Below are 24810 nucleotides of genomic sequence, written 5' to 3'. Positions count from 1 at the left end.
ATGTCATACAGTTATTTTGTGTTCTCTAATTTAAAGTCAGGATTGACCCCAGCTGATTATTGGAAAGCTTTTGCTGACTTTGGCAATTTCAGGATTTTTATGTAATGTAAGGGTCCATATGGACTTGACAGCTGCTAAGCAAAAATCTGTGTTTATAAGATACTGACCTTTATATTGTATCTTCTTCTCATCTGAGACTTCAGAATTTAAAAATAAAAAGTGGTCATGGAGATAAACTGAATAAAACCAGTAATGTTCTGCCTATTCTATGATGTACTTGTAAAGTAATTTCCTCCTATATGGTAGAACAGAAAATATATTCCTCCAAAGCAGATTTCTGAGACTTGAATTTAACATTTCTTTTCTGAGGTTTGTACATAAAAATTAGCTCCCTTAAGGAAGTGGATTCAGATTCACATTATTTTTGCATGAGAATCTGTCAGTACAACACAAAATTTACACTATCAGATTCTGCATGATTTACTGTGAATGTGTATATATGCACTGGTTAACAAATGTTACGAGAAGTTGTATATAATTTAATGTTTTCTCTCATCAGATTTCTTTCTGTAAAATTCTGTAAATTTCTTTCTGTAAAGCAAGTCTTTAAATTTAAAACTGAGTATTGGAAAACATGAAGATGAATTTTGACTTTTTTTTTGTAGCTTTTCAGAATTGGTTAAATTTGTAATGGGAACACAATTTATTGAATACATTATATTTCTCTTTTTGTATCTCAAGCTGCAACAACATAAATATTGGATAGTAAAACATAGTAAATATTGTATAGTAGAACCACATATAAAACAATATATTTTATATATCGGTCCAGGAAGAACAGATAATCCTCTGAATTAATCTCTATTGAAGAAAAAGCTGCACTTAACTGTTACATCATTGTAGATAATAGTGTCTCATGTGGAAAAATCAATATTTTCCAGCAAAAATATGGTTTTGTTTTTTTTTTTCCTTATAATGGTTTCATCTTTCTAATATTACAAACATCATTTATTGGGATTTTCCAACTTTACTTACATAGGATGTGCTCCATTTATTGAGAAACAATTAGTGTAGTCAGTGAACAATGAAAAAATATCTTCTTATTAGTATCACATATACTTGCATTCATCTTGGTTGTTTGGATCTTAGTTCCACTTAGGGTAGTATCTGAGCCAGCAGTATAGATATGGTAAAGAATTTTAAAGACATAGCGCAGGAATTTGAAATTCTGCTAGTCAAGACTTAGAATGGGGTATTATCTTCTTCCTTTGTGTTGGGAATGCTTCATTGGGATAACAGCATTTGTTTATGCATATATAATTAATCAAATAAAAGAAAACTGGTGTTACATATTAGGATGCAATATTTTGGTCTGATACTGAATGGTTTTTTGCCAAGGCATTTCACAGACACAGTTTAGGTAGTCAAATTACTGCCTGAAATGAGGGGATAGCCAGGTGGGGTTTGGCCTCCTCTCCTGAGCAGCAAGTGACTGGAGAAGAGGAATGGCCTCAAGGTGTGCCAGGGAAGGTTCATCTTGGACATCAGGAGGAATTTTTTTCTGAAAGCATTGGAACAGAGGGAAGTGGTGGATTCACCATGACTCAAAGTGTTCAAGAAACAGCTGGGTGTGACATTTAGTGCTATGGTTAGAGTGCTGGTGGTTGGTCAAATGTTGGACTCAATGATCTTGGAGATCTTTACCAACATTAATAATTCAATGATTCTATACTGTAATAAGTATCAGTTTTATTTTGCTTGCTATTTAAATAGCAGTGATATGTCTAGAAAGAGAATAGTAGTGTTCTTGAAGAAAGAAAAATTATTCAAGGACAAACTAACTAGGTCATTCTAGATAAAATTAAGTTTTGCAGGAGCTCTTTAGAAATACTAATTAGCAACCATTTTAGGGGCATATACAGAAAAATCAATTAAGAATTTAACTCCTTTACTCTTTCCTTGACATAAAAAATGTGGACAGTGCTTTAAAAATATGATGAAAAACATGTTTAAAATTTAAAGTAGCATAGTGTCTCATGTGAGACAATTATAAAGTTTAGTTTATAAGACCTGATGCATTTCATACACTATGTAAAACAAACCAGCAGGATGCTTTAACCACCATAATATTTAAATGAAGTAAGTTTCTTTCATTATTCAGGTATTTGTCTCTTTCTATGTTTATTTTCCACCTGAAGTTGACAGTAATCCCCAATTTTCAACACAAAATTATTTCCATTACAACTGGTTATGATATCATGGTCAAACTATTTTAGTTGCAGCTAGTTTATATTTAAACTGGTGGTAAAGAAATACAAACCAAAATTATTCATTTTAAAAAACTAGGGATTTTATAGCTTTTTGAAATAAAGAATCTCCTTCAAATGTGTTTTGAAATAATGCTTATTTTCCTCTTTAAATTTTCTTTAGTTTTATGCTTATATAGCTTGTTTTATTCCACTGGAGTAAGGTTTTGCATAATTTCATTTAGTCATAGGAATATTAGCTTGATATTGTGAAGAAATACCTTTTTTTTTTTTAATAAAATTTTAAAAAGCTTTTGGAAAAAAGGTTTTTGTATTTCTTGCTGCTCTTGAACAATTAGGTCCCTTCCCTTTGAAAGTTAACAGAAAAAACCAAAAATCTCATCTGCATTTTTAACTGTTTTTAAGACTAGGATGAAAACTCCTATTCAAGTTCAAAAGAAGTCTTAGCCATATTTGGTGGTTTCCCCCCATATTCTTGAAAATTATGCCCTTTGCAGTGTAATGGGAAAGTCTCTGTCTTAATTAAAAAAGCATCATTCCAGTTGACAAATTGCCATGATCATGAATTAATGTCATGCATCTAGCATTCACATTTTGGTAATGCAGTATGTAAATCTCATTCTATTAGCAAGTCTCCTGCATAATACAATGGCACTCTATTATAGATTCATCAGCTATGTTATGAAATTCTCCTCACAGTTGCTGACTTTAGTAAAAGAGGGTCAAACTCTTCATTTCTCCACATAGCTGTGTACCTTCATCAGTTCTGAGTCTGTTTGCATTGGCAGGCTCTCCATTTTTCATTCTACTTTGCCTACCTGGTTCTAGGTTTCTCTGTGAAGCAGTGATCATTGGTGATTTAATTCAAGATACAAACAGTGTACCTACAGTGCTAGAAAATGCTTTACAGGACATGCTTCCTTCCCCTTCCTTAAGAAATTCGTGCAGTATATATCAATTCCCACATTCAGCAGCAACGTAAAACTGCTAGGTTCTAATTTGCTGCCATAGTGACCCTTAGAAGATCTCTGTTCCAGAGCAGGCAGGCACACGCCAGCTCACCCCAAGAGTGGTGACATTTTGTCATACTCCTTCCTTCCTTAGTGCTGAACCAGGATCTACCCCTGGAAGACTTACATCAAGGAACATTTACCTCTTGTTAAGTGGTGTAAAGGAAAACTGTGCAGTAAGTGAGCAGGTACATTGTTTACTGGAGAGGGATTGTTTGAAATTCTTCTGGTCTGGTTACCACCAGAACATTTTGATGATTATTAGTCAATGAACTATTTTATGGACGGTGCATTGTGATAATAAATGTTGCTCAAGTCTTTTCCCACTAACTAATCATACTTGTTTAAGTAGCCAGCCATTTAGAACACACAAGCCGAAAGATTTGTCAAAGTGTGAGAGGCAAATAACAGTATTACAAATATTTTTATTTCTTTTGTATAAAGCACCCATTCTACACAGTTAGGCTGCACAGAAATCCCCTTCTTTATTAACAGCTTTTTTGAAGTCTTTATTGAAGGCAAGCTTTCAGAATGAAAATACAAGAAATCCTATTAAAGTGCCATCCATAAAACCATTAAAGCACTCATTAAAAAGGTTAGCACAGAGTTGTTATTCATGAGTTATTGGTCTTTCACACTTCTGAAATGTGTCTGCCAATATCACTCAACTCTTCGTTCCAGTGTGGCTATTAAATCTGAGGAAATACAGATTAACTTTCTTTTGACAAAATGGTGCTTTATGAAAGGATAGTATAGCCACAAAGTGCTTCAGATTGGTGAGGAAAATAGGAAAGATTAAAGTTCAATCCATTTGCCTGTTTCTGATAATTTATGTTAACTATGTCTGCGTGTAGACCTAAATATTAATCACTAAACTACACCATCTGGCCATACATCATACGATGTGTATGTTTGGATGTTTTCTTGATATTGAACAGTAGCTTTAGAATGCTTAAACATTCAGGAGTGAAAAGTGGAAGAATAATACTGAATACTGAACAGTTGAAGCTAAGCTTTACATTTAAAGTTTTCTTTCTGTAAATTCACATGAAAAATAGGTATAATATAGAGCTGAAGCTGTTCTCATAATGGATGAAAATCTCAGACTGTCATTTTCAACGTATATGCAAAATCATCTTTGTATATGCAAAACTTCAGTTGAAACTTGCTGTTTGCAAGCATTTTTTTATCTTTTTTTTTTACATTCTCTTTTGCTGTTTATGATTTAAAGCCAGAGTCCTTCAATCCAGGCTCAAAAATAGCAGTGTGTTAGACAGCCAGTTTATTCAGTTATTTTCTAGTTTTCTTATGTGAAGAGAAAGTGTACCTGACATCTTACCTTGTGAAGTAATTTCCAGAATATTTTGGCAGTGTAGGTAAAAACCTAAAAAAGACAGATGGTCTGCTTCAATTATGTGTCTAGAAAAATGCAGAGTAGTGTGCTTCATTCTAGGGCAGTGGACTGTGATTTAGATAGCATGTTTCTATATATTACAGATGTGCGTTATTCCTGGTCAAGTTACCAATTTTATTTTAAAAGTTAATGCATAAATATAGCATTAGCATCATCTGTACTATGTTTATCTTCTATATTACTACTAGAATTCTAAGATAAATCCATAAAAATTATTTGCCAAAGTTCTGAAAACTTGACCTGTAAATAACCTATGTAAGTTTTTTTATTCACCCCCATTAACTCAAAAAGGAAAAGAGGGAAGATTTATTACTTTTCCAGTCACATGATTTAAGTGCATTGTTGGCCTGCTTATAAAGAGGTATATTTAATCTTAAATATAGTATACATATATATATAACTGTATTTTTCCCAGCACTGATGGAAATGCACTCCAAATTCTTTCTCTACACCTTTGATGAAATAAATAGCACTTAGAAGTAAAGTTAAAATACTTAGGTTTCTAAATTACACAATGCATATATGATTCAAAATTCTACCAGCCATCTTTCTCAGAGCATGGGAGAACATTACTAGAATGAAACTAATTGTAAAAACGAACAAAATAAATTTACAGAGTGAAATTAGGCAGTAATTGTACCATTTCCTTTACTGATGAGTAAGAATTTCACTTTGTAGTCAGAAAAGTAATATTTTTGTTGGAGAATAGTGAAGCACTACTTTTGGATCACATCACTATGTTTATAATTAAGCACAGCACAGAAGTGATGCCTACCTTTGCATGAGGAAGAATACCAGTTGGGGGATAATTCACTGTCCCTTTAAAGACAAACAAAATACAATATATCTCAAAAAAAATCCATCACCAGTTTTGCAAATCTCTTAGTCTATTTAGATACTAACTGAATAAGCTCCTAATCCTACTGACATTTTAAGATATGTTGATCATAGTCACTCAAATTTCTAAGATAGTGAACCCAAATAGTTTGGTGTCAAAAATTGTGTAGCAGTTTAAAAAAATTTGGTTCTTTCAGAGCTGCACTGAAGAGTGCCTTTTGAACTGTTAGTAACACATACAGTGATGCAATTCGTGTATCACATATCACTATATGTGATATACACTTGGGGCTAAGGCCAACAAGGCTGACATCCTACTGTGAGTCTGTTATGGTCCACCCAACCAGGAAGAAGCGATGGACAATTCATTCTATAAACAGCTAGAGAATGTTTCTGGATCATCAGCCCTAGTTCTTGTTGGCAATTTCAACTTGCCAGACATTTGTTGGGACCTCAATACAGCTGAAGTCTAGGAATTTTTTAGAGTTTGTGGAGGACAAATTTTTGTCACAGCTGGGTGGTCCCAACAGGGAAAGGACTATGTTAGGTATGTTATTTGCAAATAGAGATGGGCTGGTGGAAGATGTGGTGGTTGGAGGCCACTTGGGGAAAAGTGATAATGAAATCATAAAATTCTCAATATTTGGTGAAGTCAAGAGGGATATTAGTAAGACTTTTACACTGGACTTTTGGAGGGCAGATTTTGGCCTGTTCAGGAGACTTATTCAAAGAGTTCCTTGGGAAGCAGTCCTTAAAAATAAAGACGTTCAGGAAGTGTGGGTATGCCTCAAAATGGAGATATTGAGGGTACAGGAACACTCTGTTTCTGTGTGCCAAAAGATGAGTTGACAAGGCAAACGTCCAGCCTGGGTGGGCAAGCAGGTTTTGGAGAAACTCGGGAATAAAAAAAGGATGTATTATATTTAGAAGGAGGATCAAGTTTCTCAGGTACTATTTAACAGGACTGCTACAGCATGTATAAAAAAATAATAGGGAGGCTAAAGCTTAGTTTGAACTTAAAATGGTGACTTTTGCTGCCAAGGATAACAAAAATGTTTTTATAAGTATATTAAGGGTAAAAGGAAGAGTAAGACTAACCTTTATTCTTTATTAGATGCAGAAAGGAACTTTGATACTGCAGATGAGGAGAAGACATATGTGCTTAAAACCTTCTTTGTCTCAGTTTTCAGTGAGAAGACTTGCCCTCATAACTGTCCTCTTGGGCTGCTCAATGATATCAAGGAGCAGAATGGTCCCTCTGTTATCCAAGAGGAGGCAGTCAGAGAACTGCTGAGGCGCTTGGATATTCATAAATCCATGGGACCAGATGGGATCCATCCAAGGGTGATGAGGGAGCTGGCAGATGAGCTTGTGAAGCCACTCTCCATCATTTAGCAACAGTCCCAGCTCACTGGTGAGGTTCCAGAGGACTGGAAGCTGGCCAGTGTGACACCCATTCACAAAAAGGGTGGGAAGGAGGATCCTGGTAATTATAGGCTGGTTTGCCTGACCTTTGTACCCAGTAAGATTATGGAACAGTTTATACTGAGTCTCTTCTCATAGAATTTACAGGATGGCCAGGGTATCAGACCCAACCAGCAGGGGTTTAGGAGGGATAGGTCATGTCTGACCAACCTGGTCTCCTTCTATGACCAAGTGACCTGCCTGGTAGATGCAGAAAAGGCTGTGCATGTTTCTTTGGACTTCAGCAGGCACTTTGACACTGTCTCCCACAGCACACTCCTGGAGAAGCTGCAGCCCATGGCTGGGACAGGAGCACTCAGTGCTGGGTTCAGAACTGGCTGGATGGCCGGGCCCAGAGAGTGCTGGTGAGCGGTGCTGCATCCAGCTGGGGCCAGCCACCAGTGGTGTCCCTCAGAGCTCTGTGCTGGGACCAGCTCTGTTCCATGGCTTTATTGATGGCATGGATGAGGGGATTGAGTCCTTCATTAGTAAATTTGCAGACGACACTAAGCTGGGAGCCTGTGTTGCTCTATTGGAAGGAAGGAGGGCTCTGCAGAGAGACCTGGAATGGTTGGATGGATGGGCAGAGTCTAAGAGGCTGAAGCTTAATAAATCCAAGTGCCACGTCCTGCATTTTGGCCACAATAACCCCCTGCAGCATTATAGGCTGGGGGCGGTGTGGCTGGACAGTGCCCAGGCAGAAAGGGACCTGGGGGTACTTGGCCCTCAGCCGACTGCACATGAGCCAGCAGTGTGCCCTGGTGGCCAAGAAGGCCAAGGGCATCCTGGGCTGTGTCAGGAATTGTGTGACCAGCAGGAGCAAGGAGGTCATTCTTCCCCTGAACTGGCACTGGTGAGGCCACACCTTGAGTGCTGTGTCCAGCTCTGGCCCCTCAGTTTGGGTAGGACGTTGAGACCCTTGAGCGCATCCAGAGGAGACAACGAGATTGGTGAGGGGCTTGGAACACAAACCCTGTGAGGAACGGCTGAGGGAGCTGGCGTTGTTTAGCCTGGAGAAAAGGAGACTCAGAGGTGACCTTATTATTCTGTCCAACTGCCTGAAAAGTGGCTGTGGTCAGGTGGGGGCAGCAAATGACAGAACAAGTGAACACAGTCTCAAGCTGTGTCAAAGGAAATATAGGTTGGATATAGGGAAAAAGTTTTTTACTGAAAGAGTGATAAAGTTGTGGAATGGTCTGCCTGGGGAGGTGGTGGAGTCACTATCCCTGGATGTGTTTAAAAACAGATTGGATGTGGCACTTGGTGCCATAGTCTAGCTGAGGTGTTAGGGCATGGGTTGGACTCTATGCTCTTTAAGGTCTTTTCCTGTGGTTCCCCCCCTCAAACAGCCCCCCGAATAATCAGGCTAGCTCAGAGATCAGAGGCTGTGAGGGGAGGAATATCAGGAGATGGCAAAGATTTCCAAAAGAGGCTCTTACCCCAAGATAATTTGGTTCAGCTCTCTTTATTCTGTCATGTCCTTGGGGAGAGCAGGGCAAAAGAGGACGAACAGGAAATGTCAGGGGTTTATATAGACTTTGGACAGGGTGGGCTTCTCTGGCTCTCCGCCAACCCCATTGGGGCAGAAAGGAGGGTCCAGGGTTATCTTGATCAGAGTCACAGGGTCCTGGGGAAGGAGAAACAGAATGTCCATGAGCTCACTGTAACATTTTCCAACAAAGTAATTCTGTGAATTCTGCGAATTCAAATTAATCATATCCAAAGTATAAGTAGAATTTTCATGGCCTTCATTATGATCCCAAACATTTAATTTCTTCCTCATTCCTCTAAATGGTCCCAGTTCATTTCCTTTTGAGGAAGGAGTTGCCAAGCACTCTATCTCATTTGCTGTAGGTGAAGGGTGAGCCAGAACCTGTGCCATCCCACTCCTCTACTCTCCATAGCTAGGTTATGCATGACTTTATAATGTTTTGCTATAAAAGTTAATTGAGCCTAGGGTATTGGTTAATAGGATAAGGCGCTTGTTGTTCTGAGGTATTTGTTTTCCCAAAGACAAATGCTTCTCTATCAGGCAGACAGGAAAATTTTTTCTCAATAATCTCAATAAAGAAGCAAAGTCATTCTCAAAATATTAAATAAATGAATTGTATAAAATATGTAAAGATGCATGAGAAGTAAGCAATTTTCAGACTGGCCATATTATCAGTCTAAGGGATAAGTCCTAGAAAATCACATTAACTAATTTCACACATGCTCATTGTCAGGTAATACCTGCTCTAATAGATTACAGGTCATACCCTGAGAAGAGTCAGCAAAGCTGTTGGCTTGATGCTGTAGTGACAGTACAGATCTCCTGACTTGTGCCATGTTGCTGGTCTAGCCATGGAAAATGAGCATAGTATTGGTGAGCTGCCCTACCTTGGCTTATTGTGTCATCTTTTTTTTTTTTTTTTTTTTTTTTTTTTTTTTTTAGATAGTTTACTACTAGCTGTCATTGGGAGCTGCCAGTTCATACTAGGATTCAATAGAGGGCATAAACCTCAAGCCATAGTTGTGTATGCATATTGATGAAACAATTTTAAGGTCTCTAGTGTTACAGAAAGGGAAAGTAAAACAATAGGTGATTATTCATGTCTTCTCAGTATGAGATGACCTTTGATACAGCCACTGCCATAGTGAGCATAAACAGGTACCATCTGTTACCTATTTTGTATTCACTTTGCTGCATAAATTGTTAAGCCATAGAGGTAAAAATACTAGAGTCTGAAGTTTCCCTAGTGGTGAAGGATGAAGGAGTTTGATGAATGCTTCTGTAATTCCACCATGGAACAGAAAATAAACAGCAAATCTGGAAACATGTAGTTTTGTTTATGAATAAGATTAGTTATGTTTATGAATAAGACATCATTAAAATTTCAAATATGCCTGAATTGCTTACTTATTTATGACTCAAGGAAATGAAAAGCAAGTTTCTTTATGTTGTCTATGGATGAAATGCAGCTAGTTTCCTGAGCAGCACTAGTACCGTGGGTTGGCCTGGCATCAAAATGAAAGAACAGAAATGGTTTTTTTTCTTCTGAAAAACTTCTTCAGGAACCTTTGGAGTTTATTTAGTAAACAGGACAGGGAAATTTTTGAACATGTGTTCTTACTAATAAAGGCAAAAATATTTTTTACCCTTCATCCCAGTGTTTTTGAGATTTATGATATTTATTCATTTTCTGTTAGTCTAGAACCCCTCACTTTCCAAAATGAGTAACAAGATAAAAGGGTGGATAGCTTGCTTTCTCTGAAGAAAAAGCCCTGGATTTTAAAAGCTTGTAGTTTAAAATCCTTATGTAAATTTCAGATGCATAAATACAAAATGGTTAATGTAATATGATCTAATATGTTACGATGTGTCCTGAAGTAATAATTTTCTTTCAAAGGCAATTATTTCCAGAACAAGCTATGGAATTTTAGTTTCTAATTATCATAAATAAAATAATTATGTAGTCCCTAGTTGAAAGTTTCCTTTTTCTTTTTTTCTCTTTGTCTTTTGAAGTCTATTGATCCTGGTCAGCAGTTCACATGGGAACACTCTAACCTGGAAGTTAACAAACCAAAGAACAGATATGCGAATGTAATTGCGTATGACCATTCTCGTGTTCTACTCTCAGCAATAGAAGGTAAGGAGACCTTTAAATTTAAATTCATTAAATCCTAAAATCTAGAACTGATTTTACCAATCATTACCTTTATATAGTAATATAAAGAAGTGTTAAAATACTTTCAGTAAATTTCTGTAATGACAATCCTTTTCTGATGCTTATTGTCAGTAATGTATATGAACTTGCACTAAAATGTACATTCATGTGTAACACTGAATGCATTAGGTCCCTGTGTATATGCCAGTGAGTCATCTGAAGTAAATTAATATTGCTGCTTTCTTATACTAACCCTACAAAGCAAATGTAACAGTAAACAAACATATTTGAATTGAGGCATTTGTTGATCAATGAAATCAAGATATTTGCTCATTGAGTTTTACTTTGCAAAATCTTATTATGGGAAAAAAATCAGTTCAACCTCATGTCCTCTGGAGAAATTTTAAAAACTCTCTTAGAACTTTAACTTTTATTTCCAATCTAAATATTAAACTACAGTTTTTAAACAGATGCCCACATGCAGGCATTTTTGAGAGTATCTCACTAAAGATTGATAGGGTGATTTAGTGAGAGCTTTTCATTATATCTTGCTTTGTTACAAAGCTTTCCAAAATCATAAACACTCTAAAGTTTTATCTGAAGCAAACTGTTACAGGTAGTCAGTTCTAGGTGTTGTGTCCGTTTTACCAAGCATCAGGACACACTGGTTTGCACTCAGAGGATTTTTTTTTTCAAATTTGGCCTTACTATTAACCTGCTTCCTAGGTTCAAGACAGACTTTCAGTTTATTCTATGTTGTTAACAGTCAGGTATTAATGATGGCTGTAATCAAACAAATTATATATTTAAATGACACAATTTAAATGAAGATAAGAGTTGTCTTTAGTTAGCTCCAACAGGACTTGCATATGATACATAAGCTAGAGGGATCTGTATTCAAGTCATAACACGGTACAACTTAAACTGCAATTATTTTAATTTATGGTTATAAACAGCTGCTTATCTTTCTCTACTCCAGACCTAAAGACACCAGATTTATTGGTGTTATCCACTTTATTATTAGCTTCTTGGTGAAGAAAAAGGCAGTCCCAATGACTGAAGTTTAGATCTTTCCTCATTCATTGCAGCTGCTTACCATAGGCTTTGATAATACAGACAAAAGCTTCTCAACTGTATTAAAAATTTTTAATTATTAACTTGAAGAATTTGCATATGGTAATCTGCTTATATTTGTTCCACCTTTGAGGTTCATATAGCAATACTGACAAGAATTTTTTGCAACATTCAATTTTTCACATTGCCTTGTAAAAGAACATGGCTGTGTAGAAACCTGCCTCTACATGGTAGAACTACCTGTCTCAACACTGAAGAGAGGGTATTCTAATTAGCACTATATGTGATGTAACTCAATAAATATATCCTTATCTGTCCCACGGGTCTAGACAAGAGGTCAAAGTATATGGTCTGAATAGGTCAGGAACAGTAACTGGACAGAGTTTGTGAATGTTAAGTTCTTCAGAACAAAATGCTTAACTCAAAGATAAGTCTAACTGGCCAAAAGAAGACTCAAGCTTTCCTAGGGATTTTGTTTGGAAAAAGAGTTGTCTAAAGGAGGAGAGAGGAGAGCAAAAAAAATAAATTCAAACAAATTTATTTGATAATTTATGTATTAGACAACTGGACTGCCATTTTTCCCTGTATGTAAATGTCCCCTGAAATTTGGTTCCCTTTAAAAAAAATGAACATATTCAGAGAAAACTGAAGAGGCAAAGCAGAAAATGTTAGTGAAAGTAAATGAAAGTATGAAATTACACAGTACATTGGACTATGTTTTTACATAAGGGATAGTACAAATACAGAAAAAAAATTACATTGTAGCTGGAAAGGATTGAGTATTTTAAGGAGCAGGGGCAAAATATAGTTAAACTGTAATGTTTGATTCCTTTTTTAAGTAAGAAATACAACAATGAGGCTAAAATGTCTAAACATTTCATAGTCACTGAGTCTACACAGGGAAAAGTATTATAACCTTCTGTAATATTAGTGTTGGATGGGAAAATACAAATAGAATATTCACCCATTTAGTGATTTGCATGATTTTAAATATTTCCAAGTTTTTGGATTATAGTGAAAAAAAACTATGGTGAATAAATCAAACATTAAATGTCTTTTTATGAGATGATATTTAGTCTTGAAAAGAAATAATTTAGTATATAATTATCCCCTTTAAAATTTTTATTCCTGGGATTTTGTATTAGTAGATGAAATTTTGTGAACATACCTTCAAAAGTTTAATACATTGGTTTTCGCATTTAGTAAAAAGTACTTCTCTTTGACGTTTTATGTAGATATTTCAGATATGAAAATACACAATCTGGCCAGCACTTTATTCAATTGATAGCTGTTTCTTTTCATGTCACCAGGGAAATTAGTATTTGGAATATTACTTAAAAATATATTCTCCTTTACCTATGTTACTATATAACTTAATTAGGACCTACATTCGGATTACATTATATTTTGTTACAACTGTTTGGAGAATATTTGGTACATACATGTATCTATATGCACATGTACATGCCTACACATAGACCTCATCTGCATTTCGTTGTTGACCACAAGAAACTTAATATTATTAGTGAGGTTTGAATAGTAAATGTGCCTTTCTAATGAGGAGAGCTCCATTTTACACCCAGGCAGCTGCTTACTGTTTAAGAGAAAATATATATGAAGAAAAGACTAAGCATCTGCCAAATTGTAATCCTACACTGATGAACATTTTTCCTCTTAACAGTGTTGCAGAAATATGGAATGTTGTAATTAGTACTTCAGAATGAGACACAAGGCCAGTTTTGTACAGTAGCAGAACTCTGTAGCCTCTTTGGAGTGATTACTAGAAAGTCTTGGGAAGCAATTAGCAGAGATTTGAAATTACTTCTTTCCAACTATTGATAATACCAAATTGTTAAAAATTGCATTAGCCCTGAAACACAAGGCTTACTAAAATTTTCAATGTATTTTTTTTGGTACTCTTCATAATTCGTGTTCAAACCTGGTTTTGAATCCCCACTAAATTCTTGACCTCTCTAATTACATATATATGGAGTTCCTCAACATAATTACTCATTTCACAGAAATACTTTTCTTATCACTGTTTAAATTTTATTACATAAGATTTCCCTTTGGAGAGAAAACTCAGATTGGATGTGGTAATTTGGTTTTCTTCCTGAAAAGAAAATTTTTATTTGCAAAATTTTGATTCCATGTTCTTGAAATCTGATTGAAGTCTTGAAATCATCTCATATTGAATTGTTCTTAGCTGTTTCTGAGATGGACACTTGGAATTTTAAAGAATAATGACAGAATGTTAGAATGTAGTGAAGTTTATTGCATCCAAATGGATTTAAGGGAGAATTTACTGATTAAAAGACAAACAGATTGAGTTAAAACAGCTACATCTGTGATCTCCTACCTCTAAGAAACAAATAAAAATTCAGGGGTTGAGGAGGGAATGGATAAACATTCTGCATTTCAAAATATCTTGCTGATTCTTTTAGGAGAAATTAATGACTAAAAGTCTTCTGTATATGGATGTATTTGCATAATGCCAGTTATTAAAAGAAAAAAAATACCTATAATATTTCAGCAGGGTATTTTTTTAATGGGAAATTTAGTGACTTTAAAATTCTGCTAACACTAGAAGGCTCTGACTGAAATACAAATGGTCAATAAAGAAAAGGCAAGAAGCTGCTAATATTCTTATTTGTCTGATGGCCAGTTGCCAGTAAATCAGCTTTGATTATGCAGACCATCATTGCAAGATTTAGAAACTGTTTGGAGCATTGTAACCAAAGAGTCATGACCTGTACAAACTATTTGCACTCTGTCAAATTGCATTTATGTTGCCTTCTGCTAACAATAGGAACTGAATGGCCCCTCACCCTACAAGCTTGGAATGCCGTAAAAAAAACAAAAGTATTTTAGTGATGGATACAGAAATACCCATACAGAATTTGCATACAGAAAGATGGGTGAAGTGATTTCATGGTTTTAGGGGCCCTGTGAAGTAGATTTCATAAAGCAGGCTTTATGAAGACTTTATGGTGGCTGTCTTGACAACAATTCTGAGACAAATTTTAGATATATGAGCCTACTGATACTTAAGAGTTATTGTAGTTAATATTTAATATAAAATGCTGCCATTCTTGATGGCCTTAAAATCCACTCAGAACAATTTTTCCTGCATATGTAGCCATTTTTTCCATTGGTAAAATCTTCAAGAAAACATCTGGTGGCTTTGTTCTTGACTGACTAATGAAGATTTGATACATGTTCACTGTGAACACTCATATTGAAACTGGATTTTGCAGGAAATATCAAACCAGATATAATTTCATTTCATACTATTTGAGGCACTCGTCATCTCTTTGAGTGCATAATTTAGAGTATAAATTAATATTTCTATTAAATAAAAGTTTCCTTTGACTGTTAACTGCTGTGTAACTCAGAGTTAAAGAGATCACAGACAGCAGAAAAATAATCACCATACCATGACATCATGTTAGATTTCAATATCTGCTTTGTAGTATTGTGCAACATACTGCCATCTGCACATACTGTCACATATTGTGGATAGTTTCCTGATACAATGCTCCTACCTATGCCTCTAAGGACATGCACAGAACAATCTGTTTATTTCTATTCTGGACTTCTTAATACAAGACAGTTTTTAGACCAAAACAAAACAAATTCATGCTTAGTTTCTTTTTCTTAAAAGAGCTCCTCCTTTTTGCCATGTCTTTTTGATGGTTACCTTCCAAATTTCTTTTCTCACCTGCAGATCTTCCAAATTTCTCATCTTACCTGCAGATCTTCTACACTCTTAGTTCTTAGTTTGCATACTTACATTTCACTTTTGTCACCTTTACTCTTTTCTTTCAAATACTTCTCTTCTGTCCTCTAAACAACCCCTTTCTTTGTCAGGCCTAATTATGCATCTTCTGCCTATCCCTTTTTGGCATTGTCTTCTTTCCATAAATTCTTTCTAATTCAACATTTCTCTTTGAGACTCCATATCATTCATCCTTTCCCTTTTCCCCAGACTCTCCTAGTCCTCCTAACAGTCTCTTCACAATCCAGCTATCTATAGGTTTTCTTTTGCTGACATTTCTTTCCTTCTTACCTAACTTTGTTAAGATGATATGTAGAGAATTTTCCTCAGTCTTTGTAAAAACCCTTCATTTTACAAATATTCACTGCTAGAGTACCTCATTGGTTTTGTGCTGCTTCATATTTCAGTGAGTTCTTAAAAGTACAGATTTGTACTTAGACCATTTCAATGTGATTATTTGCTTAACTATATAGATTCCATTTAATAAAAACATCCACATAAACACTTTTTATTGGTACACCTGTTCATTGGACAAGCAGATTAAGGAATGTCAGCTGATGTAATTTTTTTGGATTTCAAGAAAGCTTTTAGTACCTTCTCTCATAGTGTGTGTTTTTGGACAAAATGTCCAGCATACAGCTGGATAAACACATCATGTGATGGGTGAACAACTGGTTCACAGGTGAGGCACAAGGGGTTATGGTGAATGAGATGACGTCAGACTGGGGATCTGTCATTAGTGGGGTTCTGTAGGGCTCCACCTTAGGGCTTATGTGCTCTTCAACATCTTCATAATGGACTTGGATTCAGGACTTGAAGGGATACTAACCATGCTTGCAAACGGTAAAAAACTGAGGAAGCTGTTGACTCCCTTAAAGGCAGGGAGGCCCTGCAGAGTTTCCTTGACAAATCAGGGGACTGGACAATAAACAACCACAGGAAGTTCAACAAGACAAAGTGCACCTGAGATGGGGCAACCTTGGAAGTACAAACAGGTTGGGGAATGAGATGCTGGAGAGTAGAAATGGACCTGGGCGAGCAAGCTGAACATGAGTCAGCAGCTCATGAGGGCCAAACATGTCCTGGGGGGAATTGGGCATAGAGGGGCATCCGGGGGCCCAAACATGTCCTGGGGGGCATAACCAACCAGGGCTGCTGTTAGAAGCCACGGCAGGAGGCATGTTGTCATGGTAAGTTCTCACCAGGATGAACAAAGACACCGGACCACAAGTCAGGGCTCTTACGCCTTTACTGTAGACATGCCTTAGCTTCAGCAATAAGACAACTATTTAGACTCAAAGACTGTTGTCTAACAAGCCTCTACATTCTTATAATCTGCTTCCACAAAAGTGGTGGCTAACAATCCCTTAATTTTGTACAGTACACTTATGTAGTTCTCACCTCCTAAAATAAACCCCTTAAAGGTTCTGGCTAACAAGCCACAACACACGTCCACAGTCTCTCCATTCCTGCAATAAAGTTCAGTATGGAGTATGAGATAGAATGACAGCTGTGGTTTGATCAGACAAAGCAAGAAGAGAGACAGAACAAACAATATTGCCCCAGATTCCACGTTGTTCCTTCCATGTGGATGGTGCAGATCTGGGGTGGTGTGACAAAGAAAGCAAAAGAGAAAGAGATGAAAAAGAGAGGATAGCAAGGGTCCTGATCTGTATCCTTTTATAGTTAACCTGGTGCAGGTTAACTATATAAATAAGTTAACCTTATATAAATAAGATTTTTCACACTGTTTTTTCGCACATGCACAACCAGCCTGTGGTTTTTGGTCTGGCATTATTCAAAACACCAGACATTGATTTAAATCAGTAGTACAACTTCATCAATGCTCTGAGTTCATCATGGTATTTTTGCAACTTGTTTACAAGCATGACAGAATTTAATCCTATTACTTCACACTATTTATGCACATGACTAAAAGCACGTCTTAGGGAAGTAGTGCAGAAACAAAACTTTATAGTTTAATTTATTTTAAATAGAAAGGCTGTTCAGTACTCAGCCTTTGTAAAGGCTTGAAATAATTCCACTGCTTGATTTAAGTTTGTGAATGAAACGTGAAGTCTAATTAAAGTTATTTAAGATTATAACTCTCCTCAGAAAATCAAGTGAATCATTCCTAAGGTCTAAATTATTAGCCTTGTGGATCTGAGTCTATGTTGCAGTCAGCTGTACTGTCAACTCAGCTCATGAGTTCTCAGCATAAATTGAGAGCAATACAGTTCATGGGGATTTTTATCTTCTGTACTTAGCCAATTGTGGCATTGGCTAATTTTATTTCATTGCTCATTCACACTTACTATGTAAAAACTAAACTTTGTTCTCTTGAGATATTTAAAAGTGAATTGTTTTTTATGCTGAGCTACTTATCTGATTCTTGCCCATTGTGCTTAACTCCTGTCTGGCTAAATACAGAGATTGCAGATTCTGGTCATTCATCATCACAGTTGAAAATGCTACTAGAAAATAGTTATGGTAGAATCATGGTTCAGGAGGTTGGTTTTTAACTGACTCCTTGTGCAGAATCTGTGTCTCTGCTTTCATGAAACTTATAAAAGTCAGGTTATACTCCATAGATTACCCTAAATTTATACTTCAGGTATGCCATCCTAAAGATACAGTAAATCCCACTGAAGCCAAAAGACTTAGATGAAGTTCATATCAGTATTACAGAATTTGGTTGCTTTGTCCCTTTCTTGACCCATGCTTTTACAGAGCAACTGACCTCTCTTAACTGTGAAACCCAAATTTAAGTAATGATGGCAATTGCTGCTGTGCTTGTGGGTATGTTGCCTTCAAGCTATGGCAGCTAACAAAAGTTTGCAGGATTTCATTGTACTGCAGTCAGACTAGTTGTCATTTGATTGGTTTTGCACTATTAGAGTTGACACAAAATTGTTCTGTTTTCTCAGCTCAGAATGAGGATATGGCCAGAAAAGTCATTTCAAAAAGGAAAATTTTAATATTCAGATTTACTTGTCTTTGAAGAATTTTTATTCTTTGTCATTGTAGATATTTAAATTTATCCAGGTTTTGTATTTGTTATTTTTAACAAATTCATTACTCCTCTTATGATAAGGCACCGTCCCTAGAGGGCTTTAAGGATTTTGGAGCAGGATGTGAAACTGAGGTCATGCATGAAAACAGTGATGAAAAGAGACTCTGTGAGAAATGGGTACAGTACTTAAAGGGACTATAAGAATGGATGGAGAACAGAAAACATCCCTAATGGATACTGTTTGAGAGAGAGACAATGGAACTGAGCATTCTGAATGTTCTCTTGATCTCAGCAGATCAAGTATTATTGAGTACTGTACAGTACTATTGAGTACTGTATTCTGCTAGAGATAAATTCTTGATGTAAATCTCGGTGCAAGTGTTGGACCAACATGTTTTTGTTTGTCCTTTTTTTTTTTTTTTTTTTTTTCCCAAAAAGTCATTGGTTAATTCATGAATAGTTGCTTAGGGCCTGTGATAAATGGATTATCATGTCTGTGTCCCACATATATCCTTGTTTGGTGCAGTCAAGCTGACTTGCCTTGTAAAATAATTTTTCTAGCTAAAGGACATAAAGAAGTTTTTGTGTTCACTTTACAGAAATAAAGTGGAGAAACAGAGTGGAAATTTCCACTTGAATCTATATTTAAAGAAAACGATGCAATTATCAGTAATTGTTAATCTTAATTCTTTCTTTCTTGAATCTTAGATCAAGGAAGGTATAATCTGGAAGCTTTTCTTGAATTCTAATTTAAAGAATTTGAATTTATTTATTTTAGAAATTATAGATTTAAATATAATTTATCAATAAATTTAATACAAATTAACAACTAGAAGGAGAATTTACAATTTTAGACATTCTGGATTTTTTTACATCAGGTGCTGCTATTGGTTGCTAAGATTTGTAAAGATCATTCTTTAGGGAACAGCTTGCAATAGTTCTCATGCTTAATTTTCCCACTGAGTTTGTGCATTATCAGTTCCAGAGGACAGCTTTCCCAGAAGATCATTTAACCACTTTACAAACTGTTGTTTTTCATTTTTTCCTCAGGCTTCTATTTATAATATGTGCTTCAAAGTATGATACCAGGCATCATAATATAATTCTAATTTATGCAGAAAACATTTCTTACCAGCTTTCTCAGTTCCTTTGTTAATAATACCCAGTTGGTGTCGATTTTTCCTGGCTTCATTCTTTATTCTCATCTGTTTTGTGAAAAAAAAAGTTTTATTATCTTGATAAAGGAAGAAAATACATCCTTGTGCCTAGCAGTTTTATTTTCTATGTCATTAATTCCAATATCCACAATGAGAAGTGTCATGTAATACAGCATCTGGTCTACAAAAGTGATGCTTCTGAACTCCACTTTCTACCTTTAATGGAGGGAAATCATGTTTTTCATCTATAGACTATGCAGGTTAACAGGTTTTTTATTTTGTTTTATTTTTCCCCTGGAAAAGACTTTCAGTCAGGTCAAATCAGTCAGACAGTCTGCCTGCCTCCATTCTTGCATATTGCCTGAGGAGTGCCATTTTCTGCCTCTCTTGTAATCCTGAAGTTACAAGATCTTTCTATCTCTGAATTATTTTGTGAGGTTTTTCTTCTAATTGTGTACAGAAAGTTAAAACAAATTAAAATTTTAGTTTAAGCATAATTTGAACATATGAAACAAGAACATTTATGGAACTTTATCGGGCATGAAGGCATAATTTTTTGCTAGACTACAGCTGCAGTAACCCATAATCTGAATAATTTCCAGATTATATTGGATCTTACTTAGTGTGACATTTAGTCTGTGGGTTCATTCAATGCTAAGTAAGCAGAGGGATGAAACATTCAGGCTTACCCTGAATGACTGTTGAAACTATTAAAATTGTAGGTAAAAAGGAGCAGTCCGTTTTAAAGAGGTAGCCCTAAATTCCATTCAAATTCAAAATATTTTGGAAGAAATTTTCAGATGTGTGCCACTTATAGTCAGGAAAGACAGGAGTGTGCAGCTCCAGTAATTCCCAATTTGGGATCACCAGCAGGAGATAATGCATTATAACTTATTTGAAGATTTTTTTTTCTGACAAAAATCTTAGGGAATATTTATTTACAATTTATTCTGTTTTATAGCCAAATAAACTCAATTTTGTTGCTTTGTGGAGGGAAAACAGTCATAGCTGTAGAATAAATCTGGAGCTGGTATCATCACCTTGACTCTCTTATGAAAGAGTTCGTGGAACCTCCACCATTTATTTGGGTTGTAGACTTGTGCATGACAGATTGGCTGCATAAATATAGATCATACATTTCTGCTCAAAGAAATAACTTCTGTCAATTACTTCAACAAAACTTACTAAGGTGCAGATAACTATATTCAGCTAATTAACACTGCTTTGCCATTCAGCCAGCACTGAGATCTCACATAAGTATCTTAGTTCTTTCTCTAGTCATCAATTAAAATAACAGCAGTGACAAAAAAAAAAAAAAGGTTCCCTTAGTGCTTTGTCTTCCAACATGCATGTTGTCTGAGTTAAAAGCTGAGCACTGCATTGCTGAATCCAGCAGTTTTCTGAGAATTGGTCCATTTTTTTCCATTTCCATAAGCATGTCTGCCTTATTAGTGCAGACTAGTAATGTGACTTACGCTACAGCCAGTGCATCTCCTTGGCCTGGGTAGGCAGCATGTTCCAAGTCCAGTCACCCTATGGCATACCCTGAGTTATATAAATTGCAGTTAGGAGCTGGCCTGGTTCCTATGGGGCTCTAAGAATGGACATGTGTCTGGTAGACACAGCCAAAGTTCCTGTATAAATCTTGTCCAAAATACCTGAGCCTCAAGCAAATAATGGTGTAGGTCCCATGTGCACACAAGACTTGGATCCCACTTCTCTTAGCGTTTTTAATTCTTATTCAGTCATGCAAAGGTTTTTATTTCATGCATACACCATATAGAAAATTTCACTGTTTCTTGTAGCTGACTTACATCATATGTTTGTTACAATAAAACTCAATTATCTTTACATTTAATGGAAAACATGAATATAGCAGTGATATTAATAGTCTTGATGATATTTTTTTTTTCTTCTGTATTTAAAGGAAATGCAATGACTTCAACAAGAATGCTTGAGGAGCCTACTCAGGGTGTCTGATTGAGAATCCTCCCTGTCTGTCCCAGGTAGCACTGCCATATTTTGGGTGCCTGCAGCCAGCATCAGACCAGCTTTTAGATGCTGCTGTGTTAACCCCCAGGTCTCTCTACCTGATACAGATTTTCAGTCTTCTTTTATACTTCTTATCATGCAACATCTCTTGTTTCAAAAGAATAGTTATTCCCAAAGAGACCACCATGCCTCTTGACTCCACAAATGGCATATACTCACTTGTAAGTACCCATCTACTATTTGGCATGCAGCAAGTCCAGATTCATCAAATGAGCTGTGACACGGGATTATTCAGCCCCAGTACAACAGGACACACAGAAATTCTGCCCTGTATTTTCACTCTCCTCTCTTTGCAGGCATACCAGGCAGCGACTATATCAATGCCAATTACATAGATGGATACAGGAAGCAGAATGCATATATAGCAACGCAGGGGGCACTGCCAGAAACCTTTGGTGACTTCTGGAGAATGATGTGGGAGCAACAAGGTGCAACAGTCGTCATGATGACAAAACTAGAGGAGAGGTCCAGGGTAAGGAAAGGTTAATAATATTGTACCCGAGTTACCACTAATGTCAGTGTTCAGTTTCCTTCATGTATGTTTGCCTGTCTTCTTTGTCTGTGTAAAAACTGAGGGGTTTTTTTTTAGGTTACCATAAGTCAAAAGTGTCTGCATGAAAATTACTTATATATAGGAAATCTTGCTTTCACTATGAAGCTACCAAGTCATGGCATTTATTTAATATTTTTTGATGTTCTAGAAAAAATTTAATTTTTTTATCACAGTGATTTTGGGGGGTTGTTTTATTTTTTAACAATGTTGGAAATCTTAATGAGATGACCAAAAGAATTACATCCTCAGTAGTAATAAGAATATGATTGTGTCATCCTGTTGTGAGGAAGTTAATGTATGTCAGCAGCATTCAGTTCTCAGTTTTAAATGGCATAACTTCAGCATTATTTAACATCAGTGAGGATTTGAGGATTTGGATTTGCTTGAGAAACATTTTTTTTTTTTTTTGGGCACATGCTGGTAGTTAGGAAAATTGCAACAGCACGCACAATAACAGAATAAGAAATTATCTGTGGTATTTCAAATTCAATTTTGCATACTAAAGTAAAATTAGGAAAGTAAAGCACTGAAACATATGGATATTGTTCTGATAATAGCATGATACTATCCAAATAATATATTCTATTATTAGGAAAGTTATAATAAAATATGTGCTATATGTAAAGGGAAATAAAAAATAGTAATTAGGGTTTTTTATAAGATAAAGAAAGTGATACAAAGTGTAGTAACATATCATTGTGTGTTGCATGAAGATTTACTAGTGGGTCCGTTTTTGGTGGCATTCATCAGTTTTAAGAGTGGATGTTAATGGAAAGGAGGGAGTAAACGAGAAAAAAGAAAAACAGAAGATAAGAACACAAAGATGGGGAGAAAGAGAAATAAGAAAAATCATTGTCAGCAGCCAGTCAGGAAGACAAACAAGTATTTAGCCCTCAATCGTAGTTCCTCTATCAAACATTTTCTACAGCAAGAGTATTTTGTGTCAAATGGTACTTGAAGTTCTCATGGGTTATTTGGGCTCATGATGCTGTTACCATTGCTAGGAGCACACATTGGCTGGGGAGAGTGCTGCATAGCTGGTTCATTGCTGAGTTTTCTGTAAACACGTTTATGTGGCCTATATCATAAGCCAGAAACTTCAACCAAATGTAAAAATTAGAAAGTGGAAGAAAAAAGTGGTGATTCTAATATCAGTAGTCATCACTTCCCTTGGGACCCTGCCAACAACAGTAGAGGGTTTTCAAATTCAAGAGGTGAATAAAATAAACAGGAGTGTCACAGAAAAAACACTGCTGGAAGCAATCTGAGGTATTCTGTCCTAGGAGCTTGTGTGAAGAGGCAGGAAGCTGCAAGTGGGAAGCAGGCTGCAGGACTGCAGGTGGAAGGTAGAAAAAGCTAAGGTATCAAGGCTCTGTGCAATGAGTTTAAAAATGCCATAAATTTGGGGGATCAAGAAGAGTTCAGTAATATAGAAAGACATTATGGAGCAGGACAGAAGATTTATCATCCAGACTGGTTTTAAATCAATATAGGTATCTTACAGAGGGAACTGGATAATAGTTGGTATTTCAGTAGTTCATGAATGAGCTCCATTTCAAAAGGAAAATATTTCAGCATGTGTCAGCTTGGAACAGGGTGGAGTCCACTACAGAGCCTAATGCTATACTGTGTTGGCATTGATGTCTTTTTCATATGCTTGGGTACCTATAATTGCAATGATTACATAACATGAACCTCTTGGCAGCAGTCATTTCCTTCTGGAGGCTTACCAAAACATATATATTTATTCTTTTACCCTTTCTGTTATTTCTATAAGTAGAGTAGGCTTTTTGCAGTTCAAGCAATGTATACCATTCTAATTATAGAGTTGCTTCCCACATGTAACTTCAACCTACATTAACACCACTGCTTTTACATACCTGTTGGTAATTAGTACATAGCAGAGGGTAATTTTAGCAGAATTTTTAATTTTATCTTGGGTCTACAGACCTTGTCTAGTCCAGGTACTGCCTGTTTGGAATTGAGGAAATGTAATTTTGCCCATTTCCTCACTAATTAATTCTTTAAAGTTACTGGTAAATGACCCCAGAGCAAAGAAAAAATCAGTTCCTAATAAGCAGCCCATTGCAAAAGGCATACTTAAGCACTTGAAAGTTTATCTTAATACTGCAGACCACAGTCAGCCACTGTCTAGAAGGATGTTTTGATGTAGCTAAATGAAATTCTTCTCATTCTCTCCAATAATTTCCTAGCAGAGTTTTAAGCTAACTCTAGCCTTTGTTGGCTGCACCCTGAAAAAACACTGATCAGAATAATAATCACTTCCATAAGTGATTAGCATTCAGAAGCAATACATTCTGTAAGTGGAATGAGAAACTGGACATTCTAGTCAATGAATTGCTCATGCTATCAATGCTTATATTTGTGTAATTTTTGTGCATAATGTAACGCCCTCTATGTTCATAGGCTGAATTTGATGCATTCCTTGGAGTGCGTTACATACCAGCTATCCAGTATGTAACTCAGCTCCCAGTCTCAGAGTCAGCAGCTTTTTGAAATGGCATACCAGTTACCTCTTCTCAT

General features: G+C 36.1%; 1 protein-coding gene across 30 annotated transcripts in view; it reads left to right on the top strand.

Annotated features, from left to right (window-relative positions):
• PTPRD (protein tyrosine phosphatase receptor type D) overlaps positions 1-24810 on the top strand; it is a 1149749-nt gene that overhangs the window by 1076767 nt on the left and 48172 nt on the right. For all 30 annotated transcript variants that reach the window (XM_072921655.1, XM_072921648.1, XM_072921647.1 and 27 more), the window contains 2 exon segments: positions 10498-10621; positions 22010-22185. In XM_072921655.1, the coding sequence (XP_072777756.1) occupies positions 10498-10621; positions 22010-22185 (300 nt within the window).

The sequence above is a fragment of the Taeniopygia guttata genome, chromosome Z (genome assembly GCF_048771995.1).
Source record: "Taeniopygia guttata chromosome Z, bTaeGut7.mat, whole genome shotgun sequence".
NCBI classification, from domain to species: Eukaryota; Metazoa; Chordata; class Aves; order Passeriformes; family Estrildidae; genus Taeniopygia; species Taeniopygia guttata.
Note: the sequence above shows the minus strand (reverse complement) of the source record. Positions and strands in the feature narration are given on the sequence as shown.